Consider the following 22,682-nt stretch of genomic DNA (forward strand, 5'->3'; position numbering starts at 1 on the left):
TGTTTTTATCCCATTGTAACGCGAACGCCGTTCGTGTTGTAACTGAAGATTATTTTATTTTTATTCCAAATCTGACAATCATGACTTGACAGATTTCCCAATGCTTTCAGTTTTTACGTCCAATTTATACAATAAGTCGAAACAGTAAGCATATTTTCTTATATTTGTGCGACGTTTTTTCAATTTTTCACAATTTTTTTCATCATTATGGAATATTGAAAAATGTAATATTTATTTTAATTTAATCACTGCTGGTAATCCGCAGCTGTCCCTTGGTACTCAATTATAAGATATACACACAACATTTTACAAAATAATATAATACATGTTAAATATAGATATAGTATATAGTATAACACATGTTAAGTATAGATATTATAATAAAATACAGTAGTCTCGTTATCCGAGGGGGTTAAATTTCGCCAAAATACCGCAGACTAAAAGAGACGAACCTAATAGACAATATTAGTAAAAGGAGACGACGGATCTGTCGCAAAGCATCGATTGAATTATATGTGTAACAAATTAAATACTGATTAAGGTTACTGTTTATAATTCAATACTGATATCATTGTACAGTGGCGTAGCGAAGAGGGGGGGGGTCTGGACCCCCCCTTGGCGGAGCGCAGCCGGTGATTTTATGTTAATTAAATATAAATTTCAAAAATTATCTTTTTATTAGCCCTTTTTCTTGACACAACCCCGCCCTTACAAAATCCTGGCTACGCCACTGTTATTGTACATAACTGTCAATAACATATAACGCATACCACTGTTTGATAATAACTAGCTTAAAAATATGACAAATATGGAGCACAAACATGATTATTGTTTTTTTTTATTATTAGTGACTAAAATATAATATATGTATGTATATATTAAAAGTATAAAAACATTTTGAATGAGAAGAATTTGAGCTAATTGGATTTTATGAAAAAAAATACAATTAGTAGTATCAAATACTCTGATAGATTTGGCAATGGAATGTATTGAAGGGTATTGAAATCATTTACGAATATCGGAAGTGAGCAATATGGTTAATACTGGTTAACCGATAATATTGATGGTATTATTATTCGATTAAAGTATAAGACAAGAAATGCTATTTATTAAGAACAAAAATTTATTACACAAAAACTTTTTAATTAATTCTCTTTCAGAAAAATAATTAAAGCAAGTCTAGGGACTTGAAACATAACATGTTTAACGTGTCATCATTAGGGCTGTGTAATTTGAGTGCAGATCACTTGTTGAAGAGAATGCTCTCTGATTCTACACTAGTAGGCTGACTTTTTACAAATACTTAAATGCTAACTGTAAATATTTAATTTATTTTTGTATTAAAGTATCATTTCTCTTCCTACTTTTCCAAATAGATTGTTATGTTTTTAGTGGCTTTTTGTTTATAATTTGAAATTAACAATTTTTTTGTCAGACTTATTTGTTAAAGTAGTTATTGATATCGAAATTAAAAGTATCTGTTTTTAGCTGGAGAAAAGTCTACGAATTACTAGGTAAAAATAAGATCTTGTCCCCTTCAAATATCGTTACATAATATCGAAATAATAATTCAAAATAAAATCACACTAAAAATATTTTTTAATTTACCGAAATACAGCTGTTTAGAAATACAATTTTCGGTAAATCGGTAATGAAATTTAGCCGCATTTACAGATAATATCAGTAATGTATGCTCTAGTCGGAAAAATAATTTGAAGAATTGATAATAAAAATAAAATAAATAAAATTACAGATAGGCTTAAGATATTTGGCAACAGGAGGTTTACTTTATTTGTTTTTTAAGACGATAATGGCTTTGGTTTCCGTAAACTGAAACATCGTTTCCTCTAAAACTTTTTGATTGAAGAAGCCATACTGTCAACAACACGACAGCGAATTAAATAATCGCATTCAAGTCGAAGCAGGTTTTGCATACGCGTCGATCTGGTGTCGATTGAATGATGACTCATGATTGAATCGACCAAAGTAGAAAGGATCTCAAATTCATTCAATTCAACTTATATATTGATCAATATTGTTGAATAATTGTTTCCACTTATCATTTTTGATTAAACAAGCAGTTGATCAACTGTGGGAGCTCAATAGTTATAGATCAATATGTTTTTTTAGAGCCTCAGTGTTATTTTTCGCTTTACTCTAACCTATTTTTTAATTTAGCACATGTGTGGCAAATGAATACAAAAATTCATCACTTGACGAGATGGTTACCCATACTACACAAGGCTTTACATTTGATTGTGTAAAGCGAGAACAGCCTAGTAATTTGTCATGTTATCTAAAACTAAGGTACACAGATGACTTTTACGACGTGTTGGTATGAGGGCATGTGCGTCATACAACAAACCTGTGTTGCGGAAGTACACATGAACGTACGTATACACACTCGGTAGCAGCAGTGTGGTCTAGGTGCAAAAGCTATACCAGTCGTGCTTTGTCATTAGTGCTTATTTGACCCGGTTTCTCCGGCGACCGCGGGGCGGTAAGCAGCGCGAATCTTGCTAAAAACCTCTTTAGAAGAGAGGTACGCCTTACTGTAGCACCCTACACCTACACGTGCGCGTGTAGGTTGCTACAGTACAGACTCTATTCTTTATCCCTGTTTATCGGATCGGAAGTGAAAAATGCTCGTAAGGTTCTGATAGTTTTTTTTATTGCAAAGCTTCAAAGAACAGCTGGAAATGTAGAAACACTGCTCGGGTGTTAACTCGCGAGGTTTTCACGTCGGATTCTTTATTTACGGTGGCCGAGATCCGTTTGGCTATAAATCGTCGACAGGAAACTTTTCGCATTTGAACTGCGATTAATTTGCGCCTTCGACTAGACAACGGCATTTCTGGTTTCGTGGTATACCTCACTACGAACTAAATATCGACACTGTTATCTCTGACCTGATATTTACATTTAAGCTAATATTTTGTTAAAACGAGAGTGGCTAATATGCATCCTAGTTACTAGTATCTCATGCACGGCGTTGTTTTTAAATAGCGTATATACACAACAGTGCCCTCTTGACCTAATTTAGCGCCTCGCCAAGTCTCGTATTCCCTCAGCAGCTTGCACGTCCACTTTCATCCTTATCGTTGTAGCAAATTAATGCACTTTTTTATCTCTGAGCGGAAAAAAGTATTGTGCCAGTGTCTCGTATAAACAAAATATCAAGATATAACATCCGTCGACTTCTACTTGTATTTGATTCCTAATAAAAGTATCCTAGCGAAAGCCTTCTCGTTGACTGAGCGTGCTATACTGCTACTGCTGCCGTGCGACGACGGCGTATTTATCGAGATGTGTTTTGGGTCACTAGGTCACCCGCTTCGCTAAAGGTTCACTCTTACTTTGACCTCTGCTCTTGTATTGAAAAATAAAGAATAAAACTTATTCGTTATTTGTATACCTATGACGCCACGAGCAATATTTACTTTCTTTGATTGTTAACGATTCGAATAAAATATTATGAAGAATTAATTGATCATTTTTTTGTCTTAAAAATCTACAAAATGTTATGATTTTTGTTCCCATTCATATTAATTAATCTAGATTTGCTAGTTTTATTTTTAATAACAACGTTGACATGCATTTCCCTCCCTTGAATTTGGTTAGAAAAATGCATGACATTTAATGAAATACAGGCGGCCCTCGACTTTCGCACATAATTGGTTCCTGAAAATGTGTGCGAATGTTGAACGTACGAAAGTCGAGGGAAGTAAAAAAAAATTAAAATTGTGTGTATTTTAAAATATTTATTTATCAAGTAAATATAAGATGTTTAAGAGGCGTTTAAGAGACACGTTTAAGTGGGGTTTGCGGGTGTTTCCTTTGAAGAGTTATCAAGAGTTAACGGTTTTCCACTATTCTTTTTCTTTTCTTCTTATAGTATTTTAACGCACTTGAGATATGCGTTCTCTATTGGGATCACAATCTTCCATAATATTTAAAAATTTGTTAAAATGCGTGAAGGCTTCATTCATATTTTTCATTGTTTTCCAAAGAGTTTTCCAAAATAAACTTGTCTCATCTACATTAAATATTTGGCTAGAGGAATATTATACATCTTCAATAATTTTGGATAATTAGGAAATAAATTCTTTTGCAGCATCTTTATACGCATCAGCCGATTCTCTAGTAAATTTAATATTATGAAGAGAATACCTCATTTTAAAATTGTAAAACCAACCGTTACTTGCTTGAAAAACCGTGTTAAAATATTTTTTTAATCTATCCTTCCAATCTTTGTGCAAACTAAGAGCTTTTGCTTGAATAATTGAAATACTCAGAGAGACATCTGTTTGATGTTGATCATCGATCTACGATGACAAAGATTTTCCATTTCATCTATGTTTTTTTTTGCTGTGTTTTTTTGGAAACATATCATTAAAGATTGTGGAAATATATCTTTATTTTCCACAATTTTGAACGTATTCGTAAATTTTATTTTTCTTTTGAAAAATTGCACATATCGTAGACCTGTTTGTATCATACGAATGTCCGATTGAAGCAAAAAATTCACCGCTATCAGAACGTTTTTTTTTTAAAAAAAAAATTAAAAAAAAGTTTTTTTTTTAAATGTGCGAAATAGCGAATTGTGCGAAAGTCGAGGGCCGCCTGTACTATGAATCATAATGAAATCGGAATAATTAAAAAAAACGACCACTGACTGATGAACATTTACCCCCCCCCCCCATAGAAAAAGCTGAAATTACGTCCTTGATTCTAAACCAGAAAATCTCTGGTTATTATTTTGATATGATAGTATTGGTCAAAGTGTATTCAAACCGAATTTTAGTCAATAGGGGGGCGCAAAAACAATCATCGCAAAAGTAAAATATTTGCGTCAAAAGCAATAAAATCGCAATGGCGCTGACACGATTTCATTGCTTTTGACGTGAATTTTTGACTTCTGAGAAGAGATAATTATTTTATGCGCTTTCCCATTAGTCAAAATTCGGTTTAGTTATACTTAATTAAATTCTGACTTACTGTAAGTAAGTTAGAATTATTAAGTTATAAAAAGTTTTAATATGAATTATTGTTATTGTTATAAAAAGTTTTAATATGAATTTCCACTGCGACTGTACGTTTTTATTGCTTTGACGTGGATTTTAAATAGGACCTCTTTGAATTTGGCCAGAAAAATGCATGCCATTTAATGGAATATTATGAATCAATGAAATGGAAATATTAATTAAAAACGACCATTAACTGGCCAACTTTTACCCCCCCCACCCCTTGTAAAAAACTGAACTTGTTAAAACTGTAAAAGTTAAAAAACGATAGTTTCGACGAATGAAGCTGTAGTATAGACTTCCTTAGTCGTATGGGATACACTAACAACAGCAACAGGTTTTTATTTGTCGTATCCATGATAGCTATCAAAATGAATTTAGATTTTAATTCGTTGATATATTAGGAATTTATGTTGGACGCTTGATTGAAATCAAACGCATCGATCGATCGGGTTCGCGTGAGAGCGGTTTTAGTGCATGCATGACCTTCCTTATAGTTTAGTTACCGCTCTCTTAAAAATCGTAGGTATGCGATGTATTCGGTTGTCCTCAAATCGCAGCCTTTGAAATAAAAATCCATTCGCTTATGTTGACAAATGCGTTTTAGCAAACATTCGACTTCTGGGCAGCGTCTTGCTTCCTAGCTCGCGAAATAAAGTTCCGCCGTTTTTTAAATAACTCTTTTGGAGTCGCTTCATTACGTTCGCGTCGCTGCGGTCACAGCAGTGACTAACCACCGTTTTCCTGTTGGCAGGTCACCGAACCAAAAGTATAATATAAACGCACGAAAGAGTTAGCAACGGCAGCGCGTCACTCGTACTCGCATTCGAGACAATCATAAACGCTTCTTTCCGCCGAAGCGCTAATTTGCAGAATGTCTTAACGCCTTTGCTGATAATCGACGCACCACCGAGTAAAACAAATTAATTAGCCTAATATCCACCGACATAGCATAGTTTCGTTTATGGCCATGTTTGCGCTGCGATGCGACAGCTGCTCTCTGTCCACCCTGTGTTGGTGCGGGCAATTATCCAAAGTGCTTTATGTCGTTTCAACCTATTTCGTCGCCTCTAGAAAACCACCCGCTGCCTCCCGACCTTGCACTTAGTCCCCCAGGGTCTTCGGAAATAAGCCCACCGACGTTAAATCGGAGCCGGTTGCATTATTACCCAGTTAAAAATACGAGTCAAGGCTTCCACGCTCTGGTGCCTGCGGATTGGAGGTTTTTATTGAGGGACGAAAAAACGAACACTGCCACTAACTATTAAAAATCGTAATTGAACGCGTCAAACGCGATGGAGGTTTTTCTTCTATGATAATCGTCGCGGTTTCTCACCATCATCGCCTTACTGTTAAACAATTATTATAAAAAGGGGTCCATTCTGCACTCTGGTTGTAAATTGAATTATACTTTTATGTAGTTATGTCATTTAAATGCTTTGCCACTATAAAGATATAATACGTACAGTAGCGTCCTCATAATCATAATTTTTCGTACGCAGTTTTAAATGCTAAGGGGAGTGCAACAAAATAATATTTTTCGAAATTACTGTTGATTAGTGGTAATGTACGGTTTTAAAATAATTTTCAACCACGTGTTTTAAAATTTAACTATAATTTTTTTATATTGACCAAATTACTTAAACTTATTTGTATATTGTAGGATTTTATTTAATTAATAAATGTGTAATACTTATGTAAACATTAAAAGGAAGAAATATAAATTTATTATAAATATAACATATCATATGTTATATTTTTAATAAATTTATACCTTTTTCTTTTGATGTTTAATGAAGTATTACACATTTATCAATTAAATAAAAACCCACAATTTACAAATAAGTTTAAATAAACAATAAAAAATTAAAGCTTTGTCAAAATTATTATTTTGGTGCACCTCTTTAGCCTTAACTGCTAAATCACAGAAAAGCATTGAATTAATCAACGATTTAACAAGTTCGTGGTCTACCTCGTCGTGGCAAACTATTTTGATCACTTCTAAAAGCTTTTGTTTTCTCTTCGAGTTCAATCGAATTTATCTGTTATGACTCAAACATATTATATCGGTATAATAAGGGACTATTCCAGGCCGGCCCAAGATTCAGTTCTGAGCTTTAAAATAATACAACAAATTAAAGGATATTTTCGGATTTTTTTATTAATCGAATATATGTTGTATTTTATTAATTATGGAAAATAATATAAATTAAATGGCCGCCTCTGCACCTTTTGCAGCAGCTGATAACTTTTTCGTACATTTCTGGCGGTATCTCGGCTATAACTTGGCGGATGTTGGTTTTTAGGTGCTCAAAAGTTACGGGTTTGTTGGCGTCGACATGGATTTTGAGTAACCCTGTATAAAAATCCAACGGCGTTAAATCGCATGGTCTCGGCGGCCAGGAAAAACGTAGAATAATGCGACCTGGAAACTTTTCATGTAGCACTCGATGTGTGGCAAGTAGCGCACTCGTCGTTACACATAGTTACACTCGTCGTTTTCAAAAAATTAAGGCCCAATGACGCCGCCTGACCACAATGCACACCAAACAGTCACTTTTTTAGCATGTAACGTGAATTTCATGAGGATTTCTTCGCCCCATATTTGGCAATTTTGCTTATTAACATACGCAAGGAGGTGGGAATGTGCCTCATAATAGAAGAAGATTTTCATTTAAAAATCAGCATCAACCTCCTGCTGCTCTAACACCCAACTTTCATAAATTCATCGCTGTCACTGGGCTTCAATTATTTTTATAACTGAATTTTATAGATACACAAGTTTATATATTTTATATATTTGTAGATACACAAGTCCAGATGCAAAATGCACCAAAGGGAGCCATAAGAAAGCCCTACACTATCTCCAACGCTTCCAGTCTCTTAATTTTTTTTCACTATGTTGCGCTCAGTAGGACAATGAAATTTACCATAATTTTCTCACAAATTTCGAAACACTCGTACAGAATTGTTATTTCTGTATAACAATTGAATAATTTTAATGCGTTGAACAGTAGTTTAGCGATCTATTTCGTAAATATGTTGTTGCAAACTAACATTTGACACTTTGAACCCGTGATTATTGACATCTGTCTGATTTACAGTGCCGCGAACAGGAAATTCGAATTGTTTTCACTGTTTAAATTTGCGTCTGCCCGCTTTTAAAGAAGGGTTGAAAAAATAATCCAGGTCAGTTTTATAATCAATCGTATTTTCTATACCGTCGATGTGGTTTCCTTCCATTCCGGAATAAAATAAGGTCCCCCAAATTATTTGGCTCTCTGGATTTCGCACAGTTGCCTGGAGACATTTTTCGTGTCACCTTGACGACAAACGTAATGCCACCCCATCTAACCCGTAAAAAAATATCTAATTGATACGTCACTTTTATTCAATTTAAAACAATTCAGCTTGTCAATTGGCCCGTTTCATGTGTGTAGATTTATTCGATTAAAAACGTCTTTTTGGCAGGTATACGACTGCATACATCACTTTACTAATAAGCATATTTCGAGATTTGTCAAACTTATGTTTGTTTATAACTGACATATATTGTAACTTTAGTCTTGTCGATAACCTAATTGATGAATATACAATAATATCGATTTTTACTGTAACTAAATTGTAGACGATTTAGCATTATAATTTTTGTAAACATTCTAACCACGAAAGATATAAATTTGCTAGGTAACCACTTAAAAGGATATGTATGTACATATCCCTAAATGAGTGATAAAAAATCCTAGAAATCCAACAAATGATTATTGTATTATTTTTTCTGCGAAATACAGCAATAATCGCAATCGGTTTTAATATAAATCGGATCAGTGTTTATATGCCGTTTTTATCTTAGCTTAGCGGACGAATGGTGACGAGTGGCAATTAGGCACAGATTGGGCCGTTGCAGTAGTATTTATTGAAGTTTATAGGTAGTTACATGTTATTACAAACGATATGAACGATCTGCGCACAAGGTCGTCGTACTCCCGCCGCGCCGTCGTGATCGCCAGAGGAATCATGTTGCTCTCGTCGCGCCACGTCAGTGTTTCCAGTGTGCCAAACAAATCGGCCTTCCACATTAGTCATTTAAAAATACCTAATTTGTAGATTAAAACGTATTGTGAGACAAACTATATACGGCAAAGTCTTTTTAAACACTACATATGCGTATGTAATATACATATATAATACTCGAATAAAATGTTTGACGACTTTTTGGATAATAAACTTAAAATCTGCAAACAATATATTTCAACAAAATAACAGGTTGTGAGAAAGGCAATATAAAATGTCTCGATGAGCGGCTAAATAAACCGGATTATTTTATTTAAGTAAAGTGAAATTATTAATAATAAAACAGACCTTTTAAAAATTAATACTATATACATATATAAATAATACTATTATATATAATTTTTTTTAATTAATTCAGAACAAAACTATCGCAATTGACCATTGACGTTTTCGGTTAATGCGAAAGGGGTTTAACGTCTAAGACGTGTTGGTTACTCCATAATTATTGCTAAAATACGACGCGCTAAACTCTCGAGTTGAAAGTTAGTCTTGACTGGGTCGCCGTTCGTTCGCGGGAAATTTCTCGGTAATAGCGCGATCCTTCAAAGTTACATCGTTCGCCGGTTATCTGTTAACTTTCGTCCTTTATCTGCGACAAAATCATACACCAGACACGCATAATTTACCCCGCATAATTTTCTTCTCTCGGCGAAAGTACATTTCGTCGCTTCAGGACCAAGCCAGTACCAAATAGGAATTCTATCCCGGGGTTTGTCGATCCAGATTTTCCCGGAAATCAAAAAAAATCATGTTCATTTTTAAAGTATTGTTTCGAATTAATCGCGCTCTGCCGGGTTCGCTTGGCTGCTTTAATTTATTGTTTTTATTTCGGGAAAACGTGGTTCTTCTGAAATTAAAAATGTATAAAATCGCTTCCATGAATTTGTTTTATATAAAACACAATATGAAGCAATTCGGTCGAAAAGTATACAGTATAACATGAACTAGGTATGTTTCAATCACGTAATTCACATAGCTGTCATTGATACTGATGACTGATGATAATTAATGGCCAATTAATATTAGATTATTGGATTTTTTGATATTCGTAATGTTGATAATAAGTGTAAAATATGTAGCAGCGAAATACATCATTAAGAAGCATAAATACTATTGGTTCGATTCAACGTCGTTTCATATTTTTTTATATTAAAGTATACGGAAATCCCGTTACTAATGATTTATTAAGGACATTATGATCAATTCTTCACGTGGACGCGAAATATGATTGGTAACTTGTTGGATGACGCGCACCTTTTTTGAACGAAATGATGTCTCTATTGTTAAACCCTTTTGATTTGAACTCGTGTGAACTGGGCTCGAATTGTTCGTCTGATAGTTAGTATTGCGTTATCAATTTTTTGTTGATTGAAAATCGCTAGTTTTACGACGGACACGGACAAATGGACCATGGTCTTCATGCATGCATACATATATAGTTTTCCGCGAATTTGTTTACATCGATAGGAGAACGTTACAAATGCTAAATCAGTGCTGTTTTAAAGGTAGGGTGATCATACGTTGGAAATTGAATTAAAAATTATAATGTGTTATATTTTTATTATAAACTATTGTTATGTTGTGGTATTTTGTAATCAATAAAACAATTCCTGTAATATTCTATTGGTATTTTAAAAAATATTATATTGAACAGATATTTAACCTGAAGAGTGATGACAAAACTGCTCTCATGTTTTTGTGTTAAATATGTATATAAATAAACAAAAAAAGTAAGAAAGTGATATTTTACACTTTCGTCAACAAATTAAATTAAAAAAGTAAAAATGAATTGCACTTGTATTTTCACATGGTCACCCTATTATATTCTCTCACCAATACTATGACGATGAGCGTTCATATCTTGGGCGGACTAGTCATTTTGTCCAGTTTTATCTACCTACTGCTCTTCAGTCATTATGATTTTCTTGTGCTCCAGTATGATTCAAATGATTTTTTGCAAGAAAATAACGCTTTTCGCTCGCCAGATCCGTATAACCTGCTTGTGTGCTCACTTCTTGGCTTAACTCGGTCAGTGTGTGTGTCCATTTGTATGGCTCGAATCCTTACTTGTGTTAGCACGTCTGCGTGCGAGACAACACCGCATTTTATTATTATAAAGACCCATTGTTCGGGATTCTCAATTTTTTATTTTTACACTTTGGACTCGCTTACGATCGGAGCTCCAAAAGAGCTTCCGACTATCGAAATTTGTGATTAAGATTGCAATTCTGTACAATAACGTAACTGTATTTGATACATTCATTAATTGGACGCAAACTGGCGTAATTTAACTTTTAATATTGCGGTTCACGACAGTGATGTATGTAACCACAAGTAGACGTGATTTGTATATATTTTTTATATTGTATTGAATGTAGAAGACGCGTCGTTTTTAAATCATTATGTTATTTCTGGAAGTAAAATATAATATTTAATTTGTATGTTGCAGTTACTCGGCGGAGGCTGAACGAGTACATCGAGCATTACGAACCTCTGCACTACGAACTCCAGCCAATTCGGGATGCCCACGTTCGTGCCAAGCGCTCTCTTCCGATAGAACCTCACCATCCGGTCAACTTGCACTTCAGGGCTCACGGACATCACTTTCATTTGAGGCTTAAGAGGGATGCGTCGTCGCTCAGCGATAACCTCAAGGTTTTATATATTATTTTCTAATCAAACGCCTCTGATTTTCATACCTAAATTTAAATATAATACATATCACATTGCCTGCTGTTCAATTTAGACAAATGGTAAATTAATTGGTTCTCATAGTGTACATTATAACGATGACGAGTGTATTTTCGAACGAATAGGTTGTGGGCGCGGGTGGCGAGACTCACAATGTCGACACTTCGCACATATACCAAGGCGAATTGCTGGGCAAGTATTTAAAACGTCGTTTATTTAACGATTTACTCTGAACGCTGTTATTATTTCGTTGTTTTTCCTTAGGCGACCGCAGCAGCAACGTGTTCGGTTCCATCATGGACGGAGTTTTCGAAGGCAAGATAATGTCTCGCCACGGTTCCTATTACGTAGAGAGGACGAAGCACTATTTCCCGCGAGACACCAACGTCACCTTCCATTCCGTTATATACAAGGAACAACACGTGAACGATCCGTACGAACATCGCAGGGAAGGTGCGTGCTTTGATTGATTTCATTTATTTATTTTTAGTTTTAGAGATTATTCAAAGAATATCTATAGAGTGAGACTCGTCGCCATAAAGGGTTTGTTCGGATCGGTAATCGGGATCGGGTCAGTTAACTCCCTCGGTTATCGGACATCGGTCGTTGAACACAATTAGAGGCACCAAAGCCTGCTTTGATCTCGGCTGTTGTGTACATGCCCAGCTACATGTGTACGTATAATATAGGGCGATGGCAAAATCTCTTTATGCTAGTTATTCGTGAGCCTCGAACAGTTGATTAATCGCTATGGTTCACGCACGATCGCACAGGGGACGATGTCGTGCGATCGAATTCTAGGCGAGAGAAGTATTATTGTTGATTTTTACATTTCGCTGACGGAAAGCATATAACGTTTTATTGTCTATTCGCGCGTCTACTTTATGCAAATTGACACGAACAGTTAAAAGACAGCCAGGGGCAGGCAGTACAGGCGATCGCCTGGGGCGCTTGACTTGTGTATAATATTGTTAACCCTTTGGATGCCGGGCATTTTTGGAAAAATGTTCCAGAACTGCCGGGACTTTTTATTAAATAATTAAAAAGTCAAAATGTGTATTTTAGTTTGTAAACATACGGTCGCACGTGCGACGCTGTCTGCAGCGAACTTGACCTAATTAATGATGAATATGCGATTGTGTGTTATTTTAGTTCGTATTTACGCTGTAATAAGAGTCATTATCGCATGACGTATTAAAAATTACGAGATGTGAGCGGCGGCGCTCCGACAGGAATCGATAACAATGGTATATAATATGTTATTTATTTTTAAAATGTAAATAAAACTTTTCGTAAATTAATAAAATATGATATTTTTAAATAATGGTTCAAGTAAAAATACCCTACAGACGGTTAAATTTATATATATATATATATATATATATATATATATATATATATATATATATATATATATATATATTATATACATATATATATATAAATATATATATATATATATATATATATACATATACATCTATATATATATACATACATATATATATATATATATTTATATATATATACATATATACATATATATATATATATATATATATATATATATATATATACTTAAATATATATTTATATATATATATATATATACTTAAATATATATTTATATATATATATATATATATATATATATATATATATATATATACACATAAATATATATATATACATAAATATATATATATACACATAAATATATATATATACATAAATATATATATATACACATAAATATATATATATATATATATATATATATATACATAAATATATATTTATATATATATATATATATATATATATATATATATATATATATATATATATATATATATATATATACATAAATATATATATATATATATATATATATATATATATATATACACATAAATATATATATAAATATATATATATATATATATATATATATATATATATATATATATATATATATACATAAATATATATATATATATATATATATATATATATATATATACATAAATATATATATATATATATATATATATACATAAATATATATATATATATATATATATATATATATATATATATATATATATACATACATACATACATACATACATATACACATAAACATATACATATATATATATATATATATATATATATATATATATATATATATATATATATATATATATATAAATAAAAATAATAATGAAAAAAAAAAAATAATGATTATAATATATTTATAACATTTATTTGAAAAAATGTTATATACCCCTGAAGCAATTACCCTACAGACGGTTGAAAATGTATTGGATACTTCGATTTCGGAGCCGTCGGATCCGGCAGTTCTCGCTAGTGTAGCCAAAGCCGATATATCGGATTTCGGTAGCCAAAGGGTTAAATAATATAATCTGATATTATTTGTCGCGCTGAATCGCTGTAAAGCAATAAAAACATGCATATATTATTTTTATTTGATGCGAATTCAAGAGGGTGGGAGCCGCGAAGTCTGGATGTTGAAAGATTAACAATATGGAGAGGAGAACACCGACGGCGAATATACGACTAAACTTCATATATACCGGTCATTGATTGGCTAGGTATACTGTTCTATATTTTTTAACTTAATATGAATCGAGCATCATCAACCGTTCGCCAGTTCAAAATTCCTTTAAAATTGATTTTTTAGGGTTTACTGTATAAAATTATTTAAGGATATTAAAGCTGCTGATTTGTCACTAATTTCACTAATTATTTTATCTTAGACATTTTTAGAATCTTCTAAATTTAGTGTTTGCCTGGGGGGCCAAATAGCCTAGGGCCGGCCCTGAAGACAGCGAATATTAAAAATAAAATTCCGAATTTATGGGACTGTTGTAATTTGTTGGTTTTATAAGATCTGTTTTTTTTTCGCGAAATTTTAAAACCGGTTTTAGTTTAAAATTACGGTTTTAAACACTAAAATTAATTAATTTATCAACACAAATCAACATTATTACTTAAAACCGCTTCAGGTATTTGATATAAGACGAATTTAAGTCATGAGCGAATATTTTATAGTATTGGACCGGCGAATGTTTGACATGAAAACCCTCGTACATATTATGATTTGGTGATTATTGCTACACAGATGCACTTGATCATAAAAAAATACAATAGTACAAGTTTTAAGGAAATAATAGATTTTAATAATAGAATTCGTGATATATTGCCTATGAAACTTTCAATTGACCACATCTTGGTCAATTGAATTATACACAATTTATTTGGTTTTACAAGAAAAATATCGTGGTAATTAGGTATTTTGATTTAAAAATCGAAAGCATATGAATAATTTTAATTATGAAAACGTTATTAAAGCTGTTAATTTGTTAAGCTAAATATATCAATGAACGGTGATAGATATAAACATAATTATGTATATACTAGCTGATCGTTTAAAAAATAAATAAAAGCAAATTAATGTAATGTATTTAACCCTTTCCGGTCCACAAAAAAAAATTAAATTTTCTACCAGGTCCACAAAAGATTTAGAGAATTACAGGGTAAAACAATACATCTAGTTTTTTTTTTTTTAATAAAACTATATTTATGTTTACAATTTTTTTTTTTGAAGGTAAGTATAATGCTCTAATTATTACATTTTATACACATCCAAAGTATGATATCGGTGAAAACATTCACCGATGCAAAGGCCGGGCTTTCTCTCACAAGTTACACAAATGTATTGCGTTTCTTTCCTACTCCCAGGATTTTTTTTGTTGGAGCATACCAGGCAATCTTTATGCTTCCCTTGAAGGTTGAGGTATAAGAAATGACCCTTTTTGTCCAGTCTTTGCTCCCTATCGCCTAAATATAAAAACAGGAAGTAATAATTTTGATCGAAATTCGGAATCGTTATCACTGCTGCTCAAGGCTCTGTAGACTCGTGGTATTGTACGACTATTTATTTCTTTACTAGAATTAGAACTCTAAGCACTCGGGGGGAACAGATGGTCCAGGATCAGTTATAGATAATCTTCTTCTTCGGTTTTGTTTGTTTTATTACCACAGAAACGTCTTCATTTTCACTTTCAACAAATAGTTCAGTCACTGTTCACTTCATTCATATATTCTTCATCACTTCTTTCAAACTCGATGTTATCGCGTATTTTTTTGTAATTCTAGGCATTTTTGAGGGGTTCGAACTATTAGAATAATAGTACAATTATAAGTATCGGTAATAATAATTATCAAATTGTTTTCACGTGGATGGGTCGAGCGTAACTGATCCGAGTTACAAGTATAATCTAGCCACTAAAACAAACCTTTTGTATCCTTCTCAGGTAGAAAGTTATACATTCAAATGCTCATAAAAACCATTCAATCCTCATCCCAGTATACCGCTACACTAAATACAAGTGAGAAAAAAATATGTGCTTGTATTTTGACAATAAACTGATGAAGAAAAAATGTCGAATGACATTTTTTCACTGGAATAAAGTCGATGTCGAATGACATTCGACATAGGACCGGAAAGGGTTAATTAATATACAGAAAATATGTTTTTTTAACTCTCGCCATAATTCGCTATTCTGAAAAGAGTCTTGTGAGCATTCGATTTGTGCTCAATTTCGTACGAGCAAGTTGCTTTGTGACCAATATTCGTGTGAGCAATAATCCATTTACCATGTATTATAATAAGCTATTCTAAACCCATTTAGAAAATTAAATGTTTGTTCCTAAGAAGAATATATCGGAGAAATTATTAATCAGGACCATAAAAAAATCAATTAATAGGTTGCTCAAGAAATTTTAAGTGCCACAAATAAATATTTGTCTTCAACATTTTACAATATTATTCCTGGTAATATAAATAGGTCATGTTGGTGGTTGTGGTATCAACGATGATGTGATTCAATGGATGGAGAAAATACAAAATTCTGCAGTTGAAGACAAACCAGATGGACAGAGCCATAATCGAGAAAAGCACACGTCTTCCAAATACAATAGTGTCAAAGATGATGCATCACACTGGAAATCAAATTTGCACAATCATAAGTAATATATCATATTTTCATAGCTTTAGTATACTTATAAAAACAGTTTGAGTCATGCTAATTTGCACGTTTTAGGATGGATTCGTCGTCTGATTATGCAAACCTTCATGGTAAATACAAGTATTCCAGAGAGGCAAATGAGGGAAGTATCCGTTCGGAACGTCGACAGAAACGAGCGACAAGGCCCAAAGAAGACAACCGCAACACTTGCTCTTTGTACATTCAAACGGATCCGTTGATTTGGCGACACATCAGGGAAGGGTTTCCAGACGTGAGTTTTAACCGCACGCAACAATGCAATTTGGATAATGTGACGTTAATATTACGCTCTCGTTGACAGCATCGCGACTATAAAAAAAATGAAATCGACGAGAAAACGCGAGAGGAAATCCTTTCGTTGATTGCGCATCATGTCACTGCTGTGAATTACATTTACAGAGATACCAAATTCGACGGGAGGACCGAACATCGTAATATAAAATTTGAAGTTCAAAGAATCAAGGTATCGAACGACGATAACTTTTTGATTACATCTATTAGTATATACTACATTTATGCTTTATATTTAGATCGATGACGATTCAGCGTGTAATTCGCATCACTTTGCCGGTGAACTCAATCAATTCTGTTTGGAAAACATAGACGTGTCCAACTTTTTAAATCTTCATTCTCTAGGAAACCACGAAGATTTTTGTCTTGCATATGTTTTTACATATCGAGATTTCACCGGTGGCACTTTAGGTCGGAGTCGTATTTATCTTGTGGGTTTTTTATTTTTAACTTTATCGTATAATGTGATTTTATTTATAGGCTTAGCATGGGTCGCTTCGGCAAGCGGTGCTTCTGGAGGCATATGCGAAAAATATAAGACTTATACTGAAACAATCGGCGGGATGTATCAAAGCACAAAACGGTCTTTAAACACTGGTATTATAACGTTCGTTAATTATAATAGTCGAGTACCTCCGAAAGTCAGTCAGTTGACACTGGCTCACGAAATCGGGCATAATTTTGGTTCACCGGTAATTAATAATTTATTTTCTGTATTATATTTAATACTCGAATGATATAACATATATTTTTAAATATTTCAGCATGATTATCCGAATGAATGTCGACCCGGTGGACCCGGCGGCAATTTCATTATGTTTGCGTCTGCGACCAGCGGAGATAGACCCAACAACAGCAAATTTTCTTCCTGTTCTGTTGGCAACATATCGAACGTTTTAGATGCGATGGTCGACAACAAAAAGAGAAATTGCTTCACTGCTAGCGAAGGAGCTTTCTGCGGCAATAAGATCGTCGAAGCTGGAGAAGAATGCGATTGTGGATATGACGACGAAGAATGTACGGATAGGTGCTGCTACCCCAGAGTAGTTAACGAGTTAGACAAATTGAAAAACGAATCTGCTAAAGGTTGCCATAGAAGATATGGAACTCAATGCAGGTCAGTTGTGCTATAAATATATGTATTTAATTTATTATTACGGTGAACATTGATTGATATACTTTTTTATTTCAGCCCTTCGCAAGGACCTTGTTGTCAATCGGATACGTGTCGTTTTGTACCGTCGACTACGAAAACAGTTTGCCGTGCAGAAAGCGACTGCGCTTTGTCCTCTATTTGCGGCGGGCACAGTCCTGAGTGTCCAAATCCGAAACCAATGTCAGATAAAACTAGATGCAATAATGGTAATTTATTTTTTGATAGTACATACGTGTATATTCTCTGTTGATTTTTTATTTATTAGTTATTAAATAAATGTGATCATTTTCAGGCACTCAATTATGCATTAACGGTGAATGTTCTGGATCGATATGCTTAGAGTGGAATCTAAATGAATGTTTCCTCACCTCGCACATTATACCTAATATCAATAAAAGAAAATTATGCGAACTGGCATGTCAAAATGGCACAGATGCCTCTACGTGCAGAAGCACGAGTGAATTTGCGCAGGCAGTGGGACTTCCGCCAGGCGGTATTAGTCTACGTCCCGGTTCACCCTGCGACAATTTTCAAGTGAGTATATTGTAAAAAATCATTTAGAAGTTGAGAGTTACTATATTAATATAATTTAACGTTTTAAGGGTTATTGCGATGTGTTCCTCAAGTGCCGAGCTGTTGATGCAGAGGGTCCTCTAGTTCGACTGAAAAACCTCCTGCTAAACAGACAAACTCTCCAATCAGTCGCTCAATGGGTTACCGAGCATTGGTGGGCGGTTTTACTTTTAGGAGTGGCATTTGTCATTTGTATGGGGTTATTTATAAAATGCTGTGCTGTACACACGCCCAGCAGTAACCCAAAACAACCGCCGGCGAGGTAACTATTAACTAATATGGTCTCTGGCCTACTCGATAATCGATTAATATACTTTTTCTTTTATTAGACGGTTGTCGGAAACATTACGTAGACCCATGAATACGCTGAGACGTATGCGAAGAACGCAATATAGTCACCCAGGTCCCAACGCAAACGCGTCTCGAGAGCCACAAAGGCCGAGGCAACCTCCGCCTGCTTCGCGGCGTTCGCAAAACGTTCCCCGCGGGTATCAAGAAGGGCGAGGTCGTTATCAACCACCAAAAGGTTCTTCGTATTCCAATTGAAATTATGGTTTCGAAAATTACATTATTTATAAATTTTAAATTATCAAATATCGTCACTGAAGGTATGGTCAGTTCTTATTATTGGAAAAGTGAAGTGAAGTGATTTGTAAGTTAAGTCTTTGCGATGACGGTACTAGCTTTTGTTCAGGTGGAAGAATAATATTGCTGGCGGTTTGAAGAAACTTTACTTTCTAAACCTATTGAGAGCTTGCTATATTTCTTTCTTAGTTTTTATATAGAATATATTAAAATCAATTCAGAAATAACTATCAAAATGAAACAATTCGTCTCGATGGTAACTAATGTAATTAATGAAATCGTAGGTTCAATTGTAATAACGACGACGCATAAATAGGTTACTAACGAGATAATTATTGTTTTTAGCTTCAGCTCCTGTTCCGAGCAGCGGTAGAGGCAGTAGCAGCGCTCGAGGAGAGCTGTACGCGGGGGCGTATTCCGGGCCACCCAATAGCTACGAATTACGTTCCAATAAAGTCTGACAGTGTTGCTCGCAGCACGATTCGCAGTCGTATTTGCTGCGATCCTACCAGGGTGCCCCCGTCGTCGTTCATCAGCCTCCCGATCGTTATCAAAACGCTCCCTGTGCACCGAACGATTATCCCAATCGACAATTGCAAGTTAACGACGAGTACTCATCTGAGAGATTTTATTCCAGAGAAAATCAGCAAAATTATAACGCTTACATGAGAATGAATGGCCAGAGAGAAGGGTTTTTGTTACAGAGAAGAGTGCAAAATGGCGGTATTCCCGTAAGCGACAGTCCGAAAGAAACGGCTTCGAGTTCGTCGAACGTGACGGTTTACGCCAGAGAAGAAATGCTGTATCAGTTGAGCGACGAGTCGATTCATTGGCAGTTTCCGAAGATCATCGTCGGCTATCAACCGATGAGACCGTACAACAGCGGAGTTCACGGCGTCATGTTGCAACCGACGATGGTTTATCAAGCTGACAATATGATTTACCACTTAAGGAACGAAGATCTGACTAAACCGGCAGTGCCTCGACAGTCTTCTTCGGATACAGTACCCGAGGAAAAGAACAATCTCGTCAAAGTGCAAAATAGCACCGGCAATCGAAAAGACAACTTCGACGAAACGAACTTTGTGAAAAACGTTATTGATTTTAAAGTGAAACAGTCGTCGCAGAAATACGATTGCGCCAAATCGAATTTGTATACAAAAAGTTTAGAGTCGTTATCGCACGACACTTCCAGTGACAAAAACGAGTTTTCAGAAGACGAAGTGTCAAAGCCGCAGTTGAAAATGCTAGTAGTGAAGACGGTCGCATCGCAAACCAACATTACCCTCCAATCTCCCGATTCTCTCAGTGTTAAGAAATCCAGTGAACCGCCACCATCTGACGCGTCCTCTCAACAATCTACAAAATCTATGTCCGAAACTGTTATTTAAATTTTTATCGTTAAGCGTTGTCTATAGTCGTTTTCCGTCACATTACGAATTTATTATTTTGTTATATAGATTGACTGAATATTATGTATATATTGCATTCCAAGCTCTTTTATATTATTGATCTTTCAAAAATGATTAAAGTCTGATGTCATGTGTTTTATAATAAATTGTGAAAGTTTACATTTTATTTCATTTAAGACGTTGATCTCATTTTCTACAAAATTCGAATATTTTTACCAATCTACTTTGAATCTTCCAATATATACAAGTTGTTTAGTGTTACAGGTTTATATCGACGTTGAACAGTTATGCCATTTTGATTTCGATTAAAGCTTAGCTATAAACATAGTTTAAGGAATAATTTTACTACGGTCGCTCTCTCGTATCGTATCGAAGAATATGTTCACAGATCATTTATGTATTGTTGCTTGCTTTTATTTTAATATACAATCTAGCCTGATTACTTTGCCAAAGAAGTATTAAAAAGTAATCCAATAAACGGTAATTATAGACATATATATTTTTAAACGATTAATTATTTTCTTTGAACTAACATTATAATTTTTTCATATTATTTTGAACAGTTAATATCGTGATATAGTTGTGTATAATATAGGTATGTAACGTTTAAATTGTACAGGGATTGAGAAATTTCATAATGTGTAAATAAAAAAAGTACATATGTGACGAATCTGAGGTGTGCAATATAATATATATTTAATCATTAAATCAAATTGAAGAATATTATTAGCGAATCGCCAATGAAGATATCATTTTCATATTAAATATATTCGTTACTGACAATGTCATACCAAAATATGTATAATGTATAATTAACAATAAAATAAGATGACAGAATCATACGTTTAATTGTATAATTTTTAGAATACTCATAAGACCGGTGGACTGATCGAGATGCGAATAAAATCAATAAATTAATAAAGCGTGGCAACAGTCGACTAATTTAAAATTGTAAAAATATTTGTAATCAATCAAACCGTTATCGTCGGGTATTGTATACTTATATATGAATTTCGTCTCACCGTTGTTTTATTTTATCGGTTCTTAACGACAGATAGCGACTTGTTTAGTTTAGTGTTATTGGAATAACGTTTTTAACAATAAATATATAACCTTCAGAGTAAATATTTTTCAAAAAAAATTTATAAGAGAATTCTTCCTATATTTATTGACTGTCCAAATTTTTTAAATATTTTCAAATAAGTCATCTGTTCCGTTAGAAACGAGTGAAAGTTTTACAATCGAAAGGTTTTGCGTGTATGAATGAAAAACAACATAAATTCTTACATAAAACGCATACCTTTTATTAATAACGTACGTTAGATGCTCTGTAAATGTAAACATGTAGATCATACGAAAGGAAATATTATCATTTATGCTCTTGTGCTGCTAGACAATAAGGCAATGTGTTGATTTGTGCTTGAAAATTATTTTCTCACAAATGTATCGATAACGTCGCGTATATGAAAATTCCGTTCTTCTTGTATATTGTTTATATGTAATATTGAATAAGCTTTGTACACATACTTATGTAAGTATATATGTCTGTGGAAATATTTTTAAGCATGATAAATATATATATATATATATTCACTGCCGCCGCGTTCGTACGTCGGAGTTTTACATACACATACATGTCTTCCTGAGTTTGAAATACCAGATTTGCATTTAGTGAAACTGTGATGCAGCATAGTTGGTAATATTTTCTTATTAAAATGACCAATCGGTGTTGTACGGATTAAACGGAGCCTCCGAATAGTAGGGGGCGTTTATTTCTCAA

The 22,682-nt window shown here is 33.7% G+C and overlaps 1 protein-coding gene across 4 annotated transcripts in view; it reads left to right on the forward strand.

The window, feature by feature from the left end:
• The window catches only part of kuz (zinc-dependent metalloprotease kuz), a 47,064-nt gene extending 25,320 nt beyond the window's left edge, over positions 1-21,744 (forward strand). The window contains exons 2-16 of one of the 4 annotated variants that reach the window (XM_088204305.1): positions 11,548-11,753; positions 11,915-11,981; positions 12,054-12,759; positions 14,203-15,276; positions 16,327-16,847; positions 16,922-17,117; positions 17,187-17,348; positions 17,416-17,587; positions 17,657-17,868; positions 17,941-18,293; positions 18,369-18,538; positions 18,625-18,866; positions 18,935-19,167; positions 19,235-19,410; positions 19,836-21,744. In XM_088204305.1, coding sequence (XP_088060431.1) covers positions 16,711-16,847; positions 16,922-17,117; positions 17,187-17,348; positions 17,416-17,587; positions 17,657-17,868; positions 17,941-18,293; positions 18,369-18,538; positions 18,625-18,866; positions 18,935-19,167; positions 19,235-19,410; positions 19,836-19,951 — 2,169 coding nt within the window. In that variant the 5' untranslated portion in view covers positions 11,548-11,753; positions 11,915-11,981; positions 12,054-12,759; positions 14,203-15,276; positions 16,327-16,710 and the 3' untranslated portion in view covers positions 19,952-21,744. Of the gene's footprint in view, positions 1-11,547; positions 11,754-11,914; positions 11,982-12,053; positions 12,760-14,202; positions 15,277-16,326; positions 16,848-16,921; positions 17,118-17,186; positions 17,349-17,415; positions 17,588-17,656; positions 17,869-17,940; positions 18,294-18,368; positions 18,539-18,624; positions 18,867-18,934; positions 19,168-19,234; positions 19,432-19,835 lie in introns of all 4 variants that reach the window. The other 3 variants (XM_088204304.1, XM_088204302.1, XM_088204303.1) reach the window with 3 other exon arrangements.
• Positions 21,745-22,682: the final 938 nt, after the last annotated feature.

The sequence above is a fragment of the Plectrocnemia conspersa genome, unplaced genomic scaffold, assembly GCF_051122295.1.
Source record: "Plectrocnemia conspersa isolate PC_06_02 unplaced genomic scaffold, ASM5112229v1 ptg000014l, whole genome shotgun sequence".
Lineage (NCBI taxonomy): Eukaryota > Metazoa > Arthropoda > Insecta > Trichoptera > Polycentropodidae > Plectrocnemia > Plectrocnemia conspersa.